Genomic DNA, 17,022 nt, shown 5'->3' with positions numbered 1-17,022 from the left:
GTTTGTTCAGTACAGACCTTTCCGAAGCAGGAAATATTATATCAGTCTGATAAGACCTATTCCAAATTCAGCACCTGGATCAGGACAGAGGAAGAGGAACCTCAGAGCCTGAGGTACTTTTGTATACATTTTAATTCCACTGTTCTCTTAAAGGACAGATTCCCCAAAGACCATATCAAATTTACAGATTTAAGAGTAGTGTATCCTATAAATTCAGTGTGCACTTGGGTTTACATATTAGTCACTGCTATTTTGTAACAGTAGATGGTTATAATAATAGTATTTCATGTTGTTTCACAGTTAGGGAAGATAGAATAATCATTTGGGAATCCACGGGGGGCCAGTGAAAGCAAGTAAATGTTTTGCTATTCAAATTGTGGCGTGAAAGAAAATTTTTCATCAAAACTGCTGGTATAGATTTTTCAAAATCTCTTTAAATACCTTTCCTACAAACTCTATCATAATACATAATAATGTGTTCTGCTGACTTCCAATCATGAAATTAATCACTGAATTACCTAATGATTTCTCAGAAATCTTTATGATGCTTAGCACATTCTTTCTACACCTGATTTGCCTTTGTGTTCTATAAGCAAGTGACTGCAAGGAAATACTTTAAAACATACATTACTTAAGAATAACAAATGATCACTTTCTGCTAGCAGGAAAACACTGCAACAAGTTGCAATAGTTTGACTGAAAGCTGAAGTGAAGTTTGGATGACAATATTCTGAGTAAGTAGAAGAAAGCTGGGTGAATTAGAAAAGAAGGGAACACTAAATGTCTGGGAAGAAGTCAGGGAGTTTCTTAATCTCCTGATCAGAAGTAAGCTTGGCAGCTCCTTGAAATTTGAATGTATGTTTACACTAAGCACCAAATTACAATTTGTCATGTGTGTTTTAGGACCAAAAAACTCCAGCAAATTTCTCTAGAAGAGAAATGTGTTAAATCATATTTCAAAATATTTCAAAATCTCTGTTCTGTTAGACTAGGGAGACCCTGGTGCTTTGTACTACTAGTCTTGGTGCAACTGATTTACTTCCACAGAAATCACTCATCTATCAGCACAGAAAACATAAATGTCAAAGCAGCTATAATATACGTGTACCAATAATCCGTTACGCTTTCCTTTAAAAAAAAAAAAAACAAACCAGCAAATAGAAAAAGGCTTTATTAACCTTCACCAGAATTAAACATGAATTTTTAAAACAAAAGATCGCTGAGTGACTTCTACCCAGGAGACCTTCAGAGGGGAGCATGAGCCTAAGGTGCAGGCCAGCTACCAGAAACTGCCAATACCTTTTCTGGCCTTGGCGCTATCATTTAAACTTCCTTGTCTCAGTTTCTTAACACAGGATCATAAATAAGAGTATCATAATGCTGATAATCTATGAGGTCAACTTATTACCACAGCTAATACCATCAGTAAATTTCGCTATAAAGTAGTTCGAAGGGAATTATATATACGAAGAAACATACACACACATATCCTGGGAGAACAGACAATCCACAAAGCAGCACAAATCACTCACTTTCTCCATTTTTTCTAGCTGCTCCCAAATCACTTTATATAATTTGTTCAAGCATCTCCAATTCATTTTCCCCTTTAGCTAGTTTGACTAGATTAAAAGAAACAATCAAAAAAACCCCAAAGTGACACACACAAAGAAGACCCTGCAAAGCAAAAAAAAAAAAAAAAAAAAAAAAAGGGAAGGAAAAAAAACATACCCCAAATACAGTAGCTCTGTGTGATGAGTTGAGAGACAAAGTTAGAAAGGAATAAAGAAATCCACCCTCTGACTAAGTCATAAGAATGTGGCTCTAGCAAGGGCTCATCAACCATGCTCCACACCATTAGGTGTTCCAGTAGCAGTCGCACGCTGAAAGGCAGGAAACTTGGAAAAGGAAAACAATATGATGTAACCACTTCTGACAGTAATATGACTGAAAAGTGCCTAAGAGCAATGGAAGTTCATGTTCCTTCAGGAAAGACCCCATCGACCCACTCTTGTTCACCACCACACACATGAAACACTACCTATGTAAACTGGTGACATCACAGGCCTAGCACAAACCCTTGGCAGAACCCCATGAGGAGGGTCTGTAAGATTATGTCCCATGTTTAGTTTTAGTTCTTGTTCACCAATTGAAAACAAAAGATAACAAAAGATAGACCAAAAGATGAGGCACACAGTAGGAATGCAAGACTAATAATATTTTAGAAGTGATCTAGAGTTGAAAATTTCAGAACAAAAAAAAATTTTTAAAATCTGAATGAGGAATCTTTACCAACATTCAAAAAGTTAGACAGCAATGTATGGTGAACAAAAGGACCCCACTCCAGAAAAATATTTTAATATCAAAGTTCCATTTATATCTGTGTGAGTTAAATAACTCTGTATTTTTGGTCCCGTGTGTTTACTATTAAACAATGTCGTAATGACAATTCAATTTATTCCAGGATCAGTGGTGCTTGTAAAATTCTTAACTGGTAGGGATCTCAAATTTTATAGTAGACATACACATCTGTGTAATACAACAGATGTTAAAGAGAACATATTCATACAAAACAGGTATAGCACAGGCCAGAATATTTATATGCTGCAAAATAAAGCAAATCTATTATTTTGCAGAAGACATTCCAACTTTCTCCTACATATCCCCTCTTGGTGCTCAGACCAAGAGGCTTCATGCCCAGCCAAGGGAGCCTCAGGACAGAACATGAAAATCCTACTGCAGGCTAGGGAGAAGGAGTACAAAGGCATCAGAGATCTGTAGTACAAACATTAAATATCACAAGTTGTTACATGGAATTTATTCAATGCTATGATACTGTTCTCTTAAATTTTCACTCCTTTACACCACCATGGACTTTACTGTCGATTCAGAATGTCCAGGAAGTATTTTTGCAACTTTTGTAAAGTTTTGGTGGGGATAAGACCCCACTAACTCCAAGGTAAAACCCACCCCTGTCTGGGACACAAAGTATAGAGAAAAATGGTAAGTTTAAATACATCTTCCACAAGTGAAAATAGATTTTTAAACAGCTTTAGCAAATATGACAAAGTTCACTTAGGCTAATCCTGTTCCAACCTAATTTAGTATTCAAAATCCACTTACTTTAGCAGTTTAAGAACTAGTGGCTTTTTCAACACTATCAGTTCTTTTTGGTATGCAGCTTCAGGAAAGCTCTATTGCATCCCAAAAGATCATACCAAAAAAGTGGCTTGATGTATCACAGCCACATATACAAGAAAATGCAAGGCATAATGTAACAAAGTATTTTAAATATCTAACTTTTTTCTCAAAGGATCCTCTCAGAATATAGTTTCTGCTCTGGAATACCATACATCCAGTGCAACACATTATGGCTCTCTAAGACCGATACAATATTGGTGAGATTTTTTTTTTCTTTCATTGTCTCAAACTAAACTCTTATGGACCTCTTTATTGCCGACAAAGAAAACGGGTCCAAGTCACTGTAAGGTTAATCTTTCTTCATGGCTATCTCTTATCCCTACAAAGCCTACACTAAACATCTTCCAAACAACAAAAAAAAGACAGACATGAAAAATACAGGTTCTTCCTTTAGAACATCAAGAACAGGAATTTTAATTTTGTATCCAATGCCTACACATTGCGGCTTACAGAAACATTAAAAATGTATAAACAGAATTTGAAATAGCTTGAAGAACCACAGAATAACACATTTGTTAACCAAATTGAAAGTATCTGAAAAATTAAAGAGGTTGTGGACATTATTTGTTTTATTCTTTTGCATTGCACACAATCATTATGTGTTCTTCTCTTCTAATTGAGTCCTCTAAGCTATAAGAGTTTAAACAAACACAAGTGTCCAGCCATAATGTCTGTTTATATCAGTCTTTGATCAAGCCTAACTGCAACAAATTAGGAAGGGTCTTTAAGTAGTAATTAGCAGCATTATTACAAAAGAGAAACAAAATACTTGCATAACATATTTCTCTCAGACCAAAGCTACCATCAGTAGTGAGAGGATGGTCTTAAACTGCTTTGAAGACCTCACAGTATATAAGAGCATGAATTGACTTAGATAAGTACCAGGATAAGAAATGTTACATGCTAAGACTTACACAAAACCAAACCATTTTTGAAGATGAAGGTGTTCTTCATGTAGCGTTTCCTAATCTATGTTGAGGAGGAGAGAAGGATGGGCATGAGGTCAGCAAGAAAAGGAAACTTAGTGTAACCACAAAGGAAATATAGGAGGAGGGGAACGTCTTCAGCATAATTGGACTGCCTTTAATTTGCATTAATGACATGCATAACACTACTCTCCTGCCTCCCTGAAAAACAAAACCAAAAAAACCCAAAACCCAACCTACATTGCAAAGCACATTTTACTGTTTGCATAGGCTCCATTTGGAGGTTGTCAATACACTGAAAGAATCCACAAGAAAATTAATGTGATACTGCAAACCAATGAGAAAGGTGTATTTTTCTTCTATGTCTTGTTCTACTTCATTAGCCAGCAGGAGTAAAGTCTTGGAGCGTGCAACTGAACAATTTGTCTGTTGTCTCAGAAACATACCAAACATATTTGATATGCTGGAGGAAAAAAAAATGAAGAAAAAAAATTTCTCTCCTTGACTTCCTTATTATTAATCCGCATCTGAGATGTCATGCAGTTTTCATGCATCTGTACCAAAACAGCCAACACAAGTGAGAAAACTAGATGTCTATGTTCTTTGGTGATATAACTAAGTCTTTCCATTATTTAAAAAAAAAAAAAAATAATAAAATTAAAAACAGTCTAGAATCAGGCCATGGATCAAGGAAAAGATAATCAGTCTTTTCTATAGCACATTACCATTTCACAACTAAGGCTAAGACAGACACTACCACTTCATAAAAGAGCAGATAATTTATTTCACTACTACCAGAATTTCTAGAAAGAGCTCTATTTTTACTTCTTCAATGCCATTAAAATATGTCTAAAGCCAATCCTTATTCAGAGCTAAAGGTAGTTTTTAAATTACCAGTTATGATGTTAATTCTTTGCTAACAAGATTTGTGATTTATATAGCAAGCACACAACTTAATGTAACTATAATTTGCCCTCCTGCTGCTAATTGATGACAAAGCACTACATACTTTCTTTAAACTTTAAAGAAAAATTAAACATAATTTTCTAGTGCATTATTGACCTTTATTGTACACAAATTGCTTTAAATAATAATGTTATGATGGTCTACAAACCAGTTCTAGATTACCTTTAACTTCTATTCCCTGAATACCTCTGTTACAGACCATCAACCAATTAACATAATCTCTTTCTTTGCAATGTGAGTATTAGTGGAGGAAAATGGAGAATAATAAAGTGTACAACCAGAATAATGTGGGTTTTAACACATTTTCCAACTTTGAAACTTTGTTATTTGTAATTTTGGAAAAAATTACACTGCTACACATGCACATATAATAAATATAAAACAAGACTTATTTTTTAAAAAAAAAAATCTATTTCCTTTCAGTTAGTTTACAGAGATTTCCACTTCCCTTAAAGCACTGCTTTTTATTTTAGCTAGCAGAAATTCTGGTAAAGGTAACCAATGTTTGTTCCCTGACATTTCTGCTGAGAAGAAAAACAAGGATTTGCTCATCGCGCACTCTGAATCCACAGTACATGTGTGAGAAATAATCACTAGATCTCAGTTAATACTGCAGAATATTACTGCAAATAATCACTGCAGTTGTAATACTTGGGCCCATAGTCAGGGGGTCATCTTTGACTCTTCCATCTCAAGTAACCTTTTCAGTGTCTCAAAGCTACTTCCTATATAACATTTCCAAATCACATGCTTGTGTAGTGGGCACATCAGTACAAACTAATTTGGGTCCCTATTACTTCATTTTCGACTATTTTTGCTTCACACAGCTGCTAAAAATTTATTCATTTCAAATGTCCCCAAAAAGCTGCTGCCAAATTATCTTCCAGTTTCCGCAAAGTTTTTATTACTTTGACTTCCATTGGATCCCCTTCCACCCAAATAAAAAAGAACCTATTGTTACACCCTGCAGAACTCAACTTCATTCTGTCCTTGCAATGTCCACCTCAGCTTTTCTTTTAGAAACCTGCTGGCAGCTAACTCTGTCCCTTACCACTTCATCTGACCATTGCTTCATTCTCTTCAGGACTCCATGCAACTTTGAGGCCTACAAAGCCTTGTCTGATAGAAATGAAGTAAAACACCTTCCTTCTCTTTCCAATACTCCCAAGTTCCTTGATCTGCCTTTACACAGAGGTCAAATACTAAAAATAATCACCCTCTAACTCCCCCCACGTAATTAAGTTAGGCCAGCTCTTCACAGCTTTCAATTGTAATTTCAGCCACACTTGGCCTCCCTTTGGCTCTTCTGCTTTGTGTCAGCATTTCAGAGATTGTCTTTATTCACAGAAATTTTAACCAAAAAACCACATAAAACTGCAGTTTTCAAGGCTGCTTATAACAAACAGTCTTTGTACAATCCATGGAATGCTCAAATCGTCATAGGGAGGGAGAACGAAAGTGACAGCACGTAACTCTTCTGACAACATAAGCAAGCTATAGATCAAACCTGAAAATACTGTCTTCCATATTAAATGCTTGTACAGAACTAAGTGATCTAGTCCAGGGAATATTCTTTAGTAGGCATGAACTGATTTTTTCTCTATCAAGCCAAAAAAAAAACCCCAAAAAAACCCAAACACAGTAAAACCCATTATGGAGCTCCTCCTCTTTGGAAAATATTTTTCATAGAAGTCTAACATTAGTATACCTCTGAAGAGAACTTTGCTAAGAAATTCATATTGTCACTTTACAGTTTATATCCATTTTTTAATGAACATAAGTACATAAAATTTGCTGTTAAGTTTCCAGGAACACGCACTGCACTTCTTGCTCTTTATTTGAAGACCAACTTGAACAAGAGGTTCTTGTCCTTAATTAAGCTTCCTAAGGTTCTAGAGTAAAACATAATTTTTAATACCACCTCAGTTTAGATAGATAAAGCCTTAGCATAATGAAAATAGTAGAGAACTTCACCCTACAATCCAGAATACAAAGACAATACCTTTAAAATATAATACTTCATGTAGTACACACAGTGGGAGAAACCTAGAAAATTATGAATGACGTTTTCATGTTTGCAGCTACGTATAAATTTTGCAAGCCACAATCAGCCAGTTAGGCTTTTTAACTAAGACATCTTTACAAAACATAGGTACTTACTTAACAAGGTAAGGTTAAAGCAAATGTCTTCAGTGAAAAAGAAGACAATCCCAGTTTATTTCTAACACGCTACTGAAGATACTATTTAAAATTAGGGGGATACCTATCTAGAAGGGTACTAAGTCATGATACCCAGATCATTCATACAATTCAGAAGAGAGATTTTTATAAACAGGCTCAGGCCAAGGGAGTTAGTGACAAGTGTAATTCTATCACACAAGCTTACCTGTATGCATCAGGGAACCACAGAGTACTTAAATTAAGGGAGAGTGCTCTCTTAAGATCAAAAAGAAGAACAACAAAATTGAATTTGCTTGATTAAAATAAATTTGATGTATTTCCAGGAGGAAAAAAAAAGCTCCTCTCTGATCAATTGAGATTCTTTGAGGATACTGCCAAGATGAAAATCGCAGCATAGATCAACCTATTCATTTTTAACAAAAAAAGGAAAAGGAAGCACATCTCTGAGGTGAGAGCTTAATTACAAGGATAGAAAATTATCTTTAGGAGTAACTAACTAAAATTTGAAGAATGGCCAAAGGTTACAGAATAAGTAAACTTTTAGTAAAAACAACATCTCTTCCTTTCCGATTTCTGATCATGACCACAAGTGGAAGAGGACCTATAAAGACTCAGCCCTGCTCAGTGGGAAACAATGGGGATCGGGCAGCCAAGTAAGGTTTAGTACAGGAAGGCAGAGATACAGCATCCCCTCCCCACCTGCTGCACTGTGATCAGGGCCTCTGCACATGGAACACACACTTTGGGCCATATCCTCCAGCAAAAGCTGTCTATCTTCCATTGTATGCTGCAATTGTTATGAAAACTGTCTTGCCCTCATTCAACAGGGCACAAGGATCCATGGCAAACAGCTTCTGTAATCCACAGGGTCACCTCAGCCTTCAATCCAAGGAAGTGCAGAAGCTAAAAATCAGTCAGAGCTCTGGGTGGAACACAGAGAAGGCTCAGTGCCTGGGAACTACTGGTGACAGGGCAGGGGACAGCCTGAAGGCAGGACACTAGGGATCCTGGGGCCCAGCCAAGAGAAGAGAACACAGACACTGGAAGAGACTCCAACTTTATGCTCACGTAAATTGCTGGGGAAAGCTTGGACCTTTCTAGAGATTAACCTACGCACAACATGATCCAGCAGTTCTATGGAATTAGGATCAATACTGTCAAGTGGGATATCAGTGTTAAACAGGTAACAGGTAGAAGATTTGACTTTTCAAATACTCAGTGGTTATAAATAAGTGAGCACCGCAAATTATATCAAACACAAAAGGCAGCAGATCATTTAAGAGCAGGTGCACAGGCTAACACGTAGTAAAGCAGTTCAATACCGATAAGCTTCAACCAATATATCTTACAGCAAATGGAGAAGAAATTCTTGCAAAAATCTGTCCATAAACAGATGATAAAGAGGCAGAAATGTACCTCTAACATCCCTAAGCCAGCGATGGTGGATGTTGGGGATTACAAGGGAGTGCTGCTGCTATTGGAACAGGGTGATGGGCTACATAGACCATTGGTCTAAGCAACATATTTATGTTCTTTGAAAAAATGCAAGCTGTTGAGACTGTTGTGTGCAGAGAGGAAAGTACAGGAGAGGAGGGGAAACAGCTCAGTGTGCAGCTGCAATAATAAAGCTGAGTGTGAACAAAGACAGCCATCACTACCACCAATTTCGCAGTTCAATCAAGTTTTTCATTCACAAGTCTCCAAGGATTATACAAATGTTCATTAATGAGGTAACCAATCTCTTTCCAACTCATTTTCAAATGAGTTAACTAAAAAAAAAAGATAATAAAAGCTAGTTTCCCAAGCTTGCTGGTTTACGATTATACTGCTCCCCAACAGGAGATTTTATGGCATATTCACATATAAAGCAACATCTAGAGATCTCTGCATTTAAAAAGTGCTTGATGAGATGGGATAATACACGAACAGAAAAGAAAAAAGCTCAAGTTTTAGACTCCTTGGCTCCATCTCCTTTTATTCTTCTGCAGCGAACTTGGTGACAGAAAGGATTTAGCTCCTTCAGATACCTAATATCAGAAGCTAAGAATACTGAATCTTCCTCCTGCACACACACACAAAGAACCAGCAATGATCATGGCAATGTACCAGAGTCCTGTCCCTGAGCAGACAGACATGAAAAGGATTTAGTTAGAAATTGGAAATCCTTCTGATCACAATGAAAAATTGCAGTGAAGCTAGACAGAGAGAACTAGAATAAGGGCAGCCACATTATCATCTGTAATGGGCAATGGCTGCCACAGGCTACAAACAGCATTTGGATTTTTCAGCACAAACCAGCAGGATTTATATAAAATTTTAGAAGCATTTTCAATCCACAACATCCATCATACGCCAACAAAGCATAATAATGAATTTGGAGAAAAAACAGATTGGTAGGTTGCCAATCTGCATGAAACAGTCAATTCACACTATTATGAAATCTTAAAAAGATGAACTAATGTGCAATAGATTAATAAGGTGAAATAAAAATACAGGAAACAAATAAGAATACTCAGGAACTCTATTAAGACCTACAGATACATGCAAAGGTAGCAAGCAAGGCCACATTTAAACAGAGATAATGTGTGGTACAGGCTTAGAGTCCATTCATCCAGTACCTCAGAAGGTAAGCAAGAAAGCAAAAAGCAAATGCACAAGTACAAAACACAGATGATCTTAATACAAAGACATGTGGGAATCAGGAAGAAAAATACCCAAGATAAAGCAATGTTTTGTATAAGGGGTCATTGCACTAACTGTGGTAAAGGGAATAATTATGTCACAGCTTCCAGACAAGAAAATAATGCACCATATTGAAGTAAGGAGCAACAGGGTCAGTGGCTTGGAAGATAACATTTTGCATGTATAACATTAATACAGTGCCCCATTTGCAAAGCAAAGACAACACTAGGTACAGAGAAAGAGGCGCACATACACAAAGTCCAAACAATTACATGCGATATGAACATTAGTCCATGTAATACACCAAGCAAATTTCCTCAGAATTATGCAGTAAAATAATGCAAAGCTACTGTCAGACAAGCCAAACTAAATAATCATGAAACTGAAGTACACAGGTTACAATTATATACTAAAACACCAAAGAATAAATATACACACTGAAGTTTCAGGAAGTAGAGACAGCACAATCCCTGCCTTCAGTTAAAACAAGTGAATGGGTGCTCCTAGCAATGCTAAAACAAGCAAAATATTCCTATGAGAGATGCAGCAGATGCAAAATAAAGATGCAGCCTGAATATGTCTCTCTCAGCTTGATACAGTCATCAGAGGTAGTATGAAGCTTATTACCAATCATCCCACCTTGAATCACTACGTGAATGAAAAAGCAATCTTACAATATGATGTCAGTGAGATGGGGCTTGAAGGACCATTCCGGTAAGAGGGACAGTCAGTACCTTGTGTGTGAAGGTCACTATCACCACAGGAAAAATATACACCTGATTGAAAAGAAATGTCTTGCAGTAGTGTTTGCATGTGAAAAGTTTGGTTCAAGGACAGAAAACCATTCTAGTGGAAAGGGATCATAAATCACCAGAGCACTGCTTTTTTTTAAAAAAAAAAATGTAATGACAAGAAAAAAAAAAGACTGAGATATACATAACTGACTTCCCATCCAGTACAACCTTGCAGCATTAAAATATGGCAGTTCAACAGTAATATTAACTCCTCAGTTTGACAGACTCAGCTGAAAAAGTTTTATGCCCATATCAAGGATATCAAGGGAGATACTAAAATGAATCAAAGAAATAATGAAAAACAAAAGTTTACTCAGTCTTTCATCCAGTATCTTTTCAGGATGATGTTCCTTCCCAATAATACAAGTTCCCAAGAACAGAACAACCTTCCTTCCCTGCATATCAGAGCTATGAGGTAAGGGTACAAGGCATAATTAGATGTGGTGGTAGCTGAATCTCGGTGAGAAATTATTATTGAGCAAAGAAATTCTCTAAATATTAATTCACACATCTTTTTTAATATGAACAATGGATGCTACACAGACCTCAGGCATGACAAAAGATACCTGACCCAGTGAACAGCAATAACTCATATAATGGTGTCCAGTCTAAGCAGAAGGAAAAACATTAGCACAATGTAGAAAGAGCCCTACAGATTGCTGGCTAAATGGTCAGACATTGTAAAATTACTCCATACTTGGCACACAGCAAAACCAGAAGTTGAAATTTAGAACAAAAATACATATTTTGTTTTGCATTCCTTTGTTTAAAGGCATCATGTTGAATGTCAGCCCTTAAAGGAGAAGGCCTAACTTCAACTACCTTTGAAGACAGAGTCAGTCATTCAGGGCAAATCACACAACAGCAAATCTACATCTGTTTAACAGACATTAACTTATTTGTAAATAAATTGCAGAGGACTGGGATATATTTCACAAAAAAGCAAGTAAATTTATTCACGACAAACTAAGACACAAGTGGGAACGCTGAAGAGAACAAAATATGCTCTTGAGACTTGATCAGCAGACCACAAAAGAAAATGGCAAAGTTTTCTAAAATCCTATTCTATCAAGAATTTCTTCTTGTCTGAAAGGGAAGAGTCAGACTTGCTTTAAAAAAAAAAAAAAAAGGGGTTGTTTTTTTTTAAAAAAAAAAAAAGGGCCACTAGCAGTGTGAAAGATTAACACATTCAAAATCAGATAGGTTTCCAGCCATTAAAGCACCAATTTGTTTTGCCTTTCCTTCACTTGCATTTATTATATAAGTATCCAGACACATTTTAAAAGTGTAATTAAGACAAAATGAATGATGCATTTTTTTCAGCACTGCCATTTCAGATAAAACAGAAGGGCAGGACAGGTTCCCAAGAGAGACTGTTGTAGTAGGATAGTATGGCTGTATTCACAGCAGGGTACAGGGATCCATTCCCCAGTCAGGGTTCAATGATGGAAAAGCATAAAACCTGGCTAAGTACATGGTCTTGCCAATCAGTGTATCACCACTGTAGGTTGCAGATCACTGGTGCCACCACACCTCTCTTTGCAGCACGGGTCTCAAGTGCAGTTCCATCCTCTGCTGTTGTCAGGAGTTAGAGGTTACAGCTCTCTACTGCTAGAGGAACTTCTCTTTTGCTTGAATTACATAGACGGTGCTTTGGGTGCCAGAGGTCCCACTTCAGTCCCTGCTGACTCACATCATGTCTTTAAGCAGTTATGGTTCATTACTCATCAGTCTGCAGGGTTCTTCTGTTCACATCTCTGACTAACTATTAAAGCACACTAATATGGAAAATTTACAAGAAAATGGACTTCACTGCCTTGAATAAAAACAGTATTAATCATGCAAAGATCTTCTCTGTGCATCTGTAAATGTTGTGGGGAAACCAAGAAGTCTGGCTGTGTCCCAAGAATGTGCTTATAGCACTAGTTATCTAGTTTAAAATCTCACGTTCTAAGTACAAGATTAAATAAATATTGCAGCCCACAAGTGGAGAAATTTGAAGTATTTTCCAAAGCTCTTTTATAACATTAAAATGTCATTTATTATGCAAGAAACCTTGAGTCTGTGGAAGACCAAGTAAAGAAAAAAAAAAATCACCTTGTCATACTTCCCAAATGTACCCAAATAAGACAGTTTAAGTAAAACAATGAGTTGAAGCAGAAGTAGCTTCCAGTAAGTCCTCCAGCTTCTGCATGCAGCACAACTGCAAGAAAGGACTAGGTTTGAGAGCTTTAACACAGCAGAAGCTGCAACTGTCATGTTTTCTATCCCTTTAATATTATTATAGTGTTAGAAGATCCTCCTCCTGTTGAAGCAATTTGGTTCCTATCCACTCAAAATTGCTTCTGCAGTGCTGGAAGAAAAGTCCAACTTCAGAAGCAATGTGGAATGAGTAAGACATGGTTTTCTATTTGAAAAAGTTAAATAGCTTTCTCAGCCTCTTTGGTTGCTAATTTAATCCCTCTGTTGGCAGATATTTTTGGTTAAGTTGCTGGAAGAATTGTTCTGCTTTACAGTCAGGTAGAAAACCATTCTTTGAAGACATCTCAGTCTGAAGAAAACAGGCAAAACATTAACTTTGTCCTTGGAATCATGTTAAGGATTGGACATAGGGGGCTACTTGAGGGAGACTAATTTCACTTATCTGAACACTGAGAGTCAGACTTGTAAAACATTAAAATTCTTTTCGCATAGCAAGGCACACATCTTATTTGGCCAGGGCAAAGCTGATCCTTTCTGACCTCCGATCTAGTCTGACCTTTATGTCATATACAACTATGTTTCAGCCAAATAACCTATATCAAGCTGAAAGACTTGAGTTATGCATTTTAATTTAGGAGTGAAACACTTAGTCTACTATAACTACAGAAAGAAAAAGCCAAAGCACCAGTGTTACACAAAGCTTTTGCAATGGCCAGGAGCTAATGAGCAGAAGGAAGTCCAGACAGTTCCAAAAGCCAACCACACCTCTGTAGCACGAAGTTGAAACACTCCCAGAGCTCCTGCCAGGCTAAGCCAGAGGAAAAACCTGAATGATCACAGACCTGCAAGCAAATCACTGCTGAGACACACAAGGGAATTCTCTGCACCAGCTTCCTGGAGATTACGCTGACCTGACCTACTTATTATCCAGATGCCAGCCACGACCTGGTTTTGATGCTCACAAGGAACACTGCTTTCACCAAAGTTGAAATATGTAAAGGGAACAGGCAGAGTGCAGGAGAGAAATTCATTCCTGGCAGGCAATTAGCAGAAACCCTGATGCATGAAATATAATATAATCATCATATTAATGCAGAGTTCTATGTAATAAAAGCTACCCCTAATTCCTTTCAGGGTTCACTGAAGGCAAGAAACGGGCCAAGGCACCTTAAATTCCATACCTCCAGTACATACAGATGAAAGAGCATCTCCCAAAACTGGAGCAAAGGAGGTATTTCAATAGAAGCAGCCAATTTCTCCTTGAAAACTCACAGTGATGCAAGTCCATTGCCTCCCCTAGGGCACTCTTCCAACGCTCCATCCCTTGAGTGCAGTGAAAACTAACAAGAGTCACTAATGACATGTTTGCTACAAAGGCTAGGTCTGTTCTTGGTAATATTACTAGACTTATTAGCAGCATTTATTACTGTTCAGTAGATCCCGCTGCATTGCTGAGTAGTGGTGATCAGTTATGTATGGATAGTTTTGTTCAGAATTGGCTGCAGTCTTGCTTTTAGTTGGTGAAAGTGAATTCATTCTCTCACTTTACTGGGTTTATGCACATAGCTCACTTCTCCCCACATGGATTTTAAGGCCTCAGGGCAGGACATATTTCTTTTATGACTTTTACTTGTTCTACATGAATTCATATGCATACTAGTAAAGTGTATCTGAGATGAATATATAAACACATTATCTAGTAAACTATGTGAGTGCTAGCAAACGATGAGCAACCCAACTGAAAGGTGGCAGCTCTGACAAGTATCAGATACATATGACACAACCTTCCCAAAGTCGTGTCTCATTTAGTTTTCCATCTCTGCTTTCCTCCTTTTATTCTGCCACTAAATTGCCTCACTTCAACTCCCACTCTCAAATCCTCCAGCTCTTTCTCCTCCTCTCTCAGAGTCAACCAAAAGGCCACCTACCTAACTCATGTAGTGGGCTCACAGCCTTGTATTGCCTTTCACGTTTCTGCTGCATCAATTATCACTCAATCTCCGCAAGGATCAACAGTACCAAAAGCATTGTGAAGCAACTAAAATGAGAAAAAAAAAAAAAGAAAAAAAAAAAAGAAAAAAAAAACCAACCAAAAAAAAGAAAAAAGGAAAAAAGGATGATATAACAGCCCCTGTTTTTATGTGAAACATAAGGCAGCTAAACTCAGCACTGTGACATAAAATCAGAATGTGTGGTCTAATCTCCACTGGAATCCCTAGTACTTAATCTGTCAGTCACCACACACAGATTTAGTATTATTAATACAACTAAGAAAACATATTTTTGATCAACTCTTTTCACAGAGATGTCCTACCTTGGTTTAATTAGTAAAAAAGCAGTCCTATTGTCTAAAAGTTTAATCTTACCCTAAGTATTTTGCCACTGTAACCACAGAAATATCTCTGAACCAGACTCAAATGTGAGGCTAATTTCTCATTAAGAACAAAACCAAAATAAGCCTCCCAAAGTGGCAGATTAGAACCAAATCTCTTTTTCTGTAAGTGTTAGGGGACTTCAGCGGGGTAATTTCTGGGAAGGTTTTCCACCTGTGGACCATACCACCTTCTCTAGTTCAGAACAGCCTTGAATTTTTACTCTCTGGGTTCCCTACTCTGGATGTAGATGATGAGTTATAACAAGAGAGTGTGCTCCTTAGCCACATCATGCAGGTGAGCATTCATCCCAAGCATTTGCAAAACAAAGGTTTCTCTTTCCTTCCTACTGTTGTTTTCCTTTTAGAAGGTGGAAGAGTAAGTAAAATAGATGGCTGTACAAAGGAAAAAAACAGGGAAGGATTATTCCCTTTAAAAAGGACAGAAAACAGTTACTCTGAAACAAAAGTAAATAATTACCTCCAGTCTCCAGTTCCTACAAGAGAGATCTAAATTGGATACAGTTCAAAGGGTTTCTTTGCTTTACTGTTACTAGTGTCATACAAATATTGGGCCAGAGGCCCCATTCCTCCACTGTACTAGTGAAGCATCAACTATATTGAGACTGTGATGCACTGAGCACAGCTCACTGGAGCCCACTTGCAAGAACTTTGGTAAAAATACTGGCAGCCCATGACTGTGTGATTGATAGCAAGAGAAAAACTTCCAGGACCATCACCATATTCAGATCTCCTAATTTCTAGGATGACTTTCCTTAGTATTGTTCTGGACTATTCATAGCATATTTTGAATATGCTATAATAGTCTACACTATACTGGCATTTCAGTACAAGGGTTTTGAAACTTCCATAAAGTAACTCATAAAAGTAACTTTATTTTATGGCTGCATCCCTCATTAGACAATTTAGCACTGATTGCCACTGGTCATCAAATTTCTTCCTCCTTCATTCACATTGTCAAGGCAGAGATCACAAGGAATTACATCCCAGAATATGGCAGTTCCTTCATTTACTAAGGCAGTCTCATATGTTTTATTCTACTGAAGTCAAACGTCTTCTCTACCTTCTCATTTTAAAAGGTACAAACAGACAATAAGCGTTTTCCAGCCAATTCTTGGCAGAGCTCCTTTAAACACTACAAAGTCGTTCTGCCTGCCAACTCATCTACCAAATACTTTCTTTGGAATTGGAATGACCCTCACTGCAGTAAATTTTTAAATGTAAATGTAGTAGACAGACTGCCTGTATTTGCCAAACTAAGAGCTATATATTTATGAATACTTCTGTTCAAGTAAGCAGAGAATGCAAGACTAGGTGTTATTTTATTTTTATTGACAATAATGTTTCTGTCTGATGGAAGGCTAAAAGCTTAAATAAAAAATCTCCTTGAAGTGAAGGTCAGCACAATCAGATACTTAGAACTCAAGGTTTAATTCACCATATGAAGATTAGTAAAGGAAACCATCAGAGACTACTTTGCACAATGTTACTAATGCAGAAAGGCTAGCATACCAATTGCAGCAACAGATTTTTATATAGGGTTGCTGAAACATTTAGAATGTCAACACAGGATCAATTTAACTGTCCAGCATCCAAACAATTATAAAGAGCAAGACTGCTTGCTATTTGTGAGCTAACAGAACCTCATCACTGGATCCAGGCAAACAGACCTTTATCACTA

At 37.2% G+C, this 17,022-nt stretch overlaps 1 protein-coding gene across 8 annotated transcripts in view; it reads right to left on the bottom strand.

Moving 5' to 3' along the window:
- Positions 1-17,022, bottom strand: part of ST6GALNAC3 (ST6 N-acetylgalactosaminide alpha-2,6-sialyltransferase 3) — a 225,800-nt gene that overhangs the window by 165,690 nt on the left and 43,088 nt on the right. For 4 of the 8 annotated variants that reach the window (XR_012629846.1, XM_074876307.1, XM_074876315.1 and 1 more), the window contains exon 4: positions 14,878-14,987. The exons of 3 other annotated variants lie outside the window; for them this stretch is intronic. Coding sequence is in view for 4 of the 5 variants with exons in the window: in XM_074876307.1 (XP_074732408.1) it covers positions 14,878-14,932 (55 nt within the window). In the remaining variant the exon portion in view is untranslated. Of the gene's footprint in view, positions 1-14,877; positions 15,413-17,022 lie in introns of those variants that run through there. One more of the 8 variants, XM_074876308.1, reaches the window with a different exon arrangement.

Source organism: Strix uralensis, chromosome 8 (assembly GCF_047716275.1).
Source record: "Strix uralensis isolate ZFMK-TIS-50842 chromosome 8, bStrUra1, whole genome shotgun sequence".
Taxonomy (NCBI): domain Eukaryota; kingdom Metazoa; phylum Chordata; class Aves; order Strigiformes; family Strigidae; genus Strix; species Strix uralensis.
The sequence above is the reverse complement of the archived record's forward strand: the minus strand, read 5'-3'. Positions and strand labels throughout refer to the sequence as shown.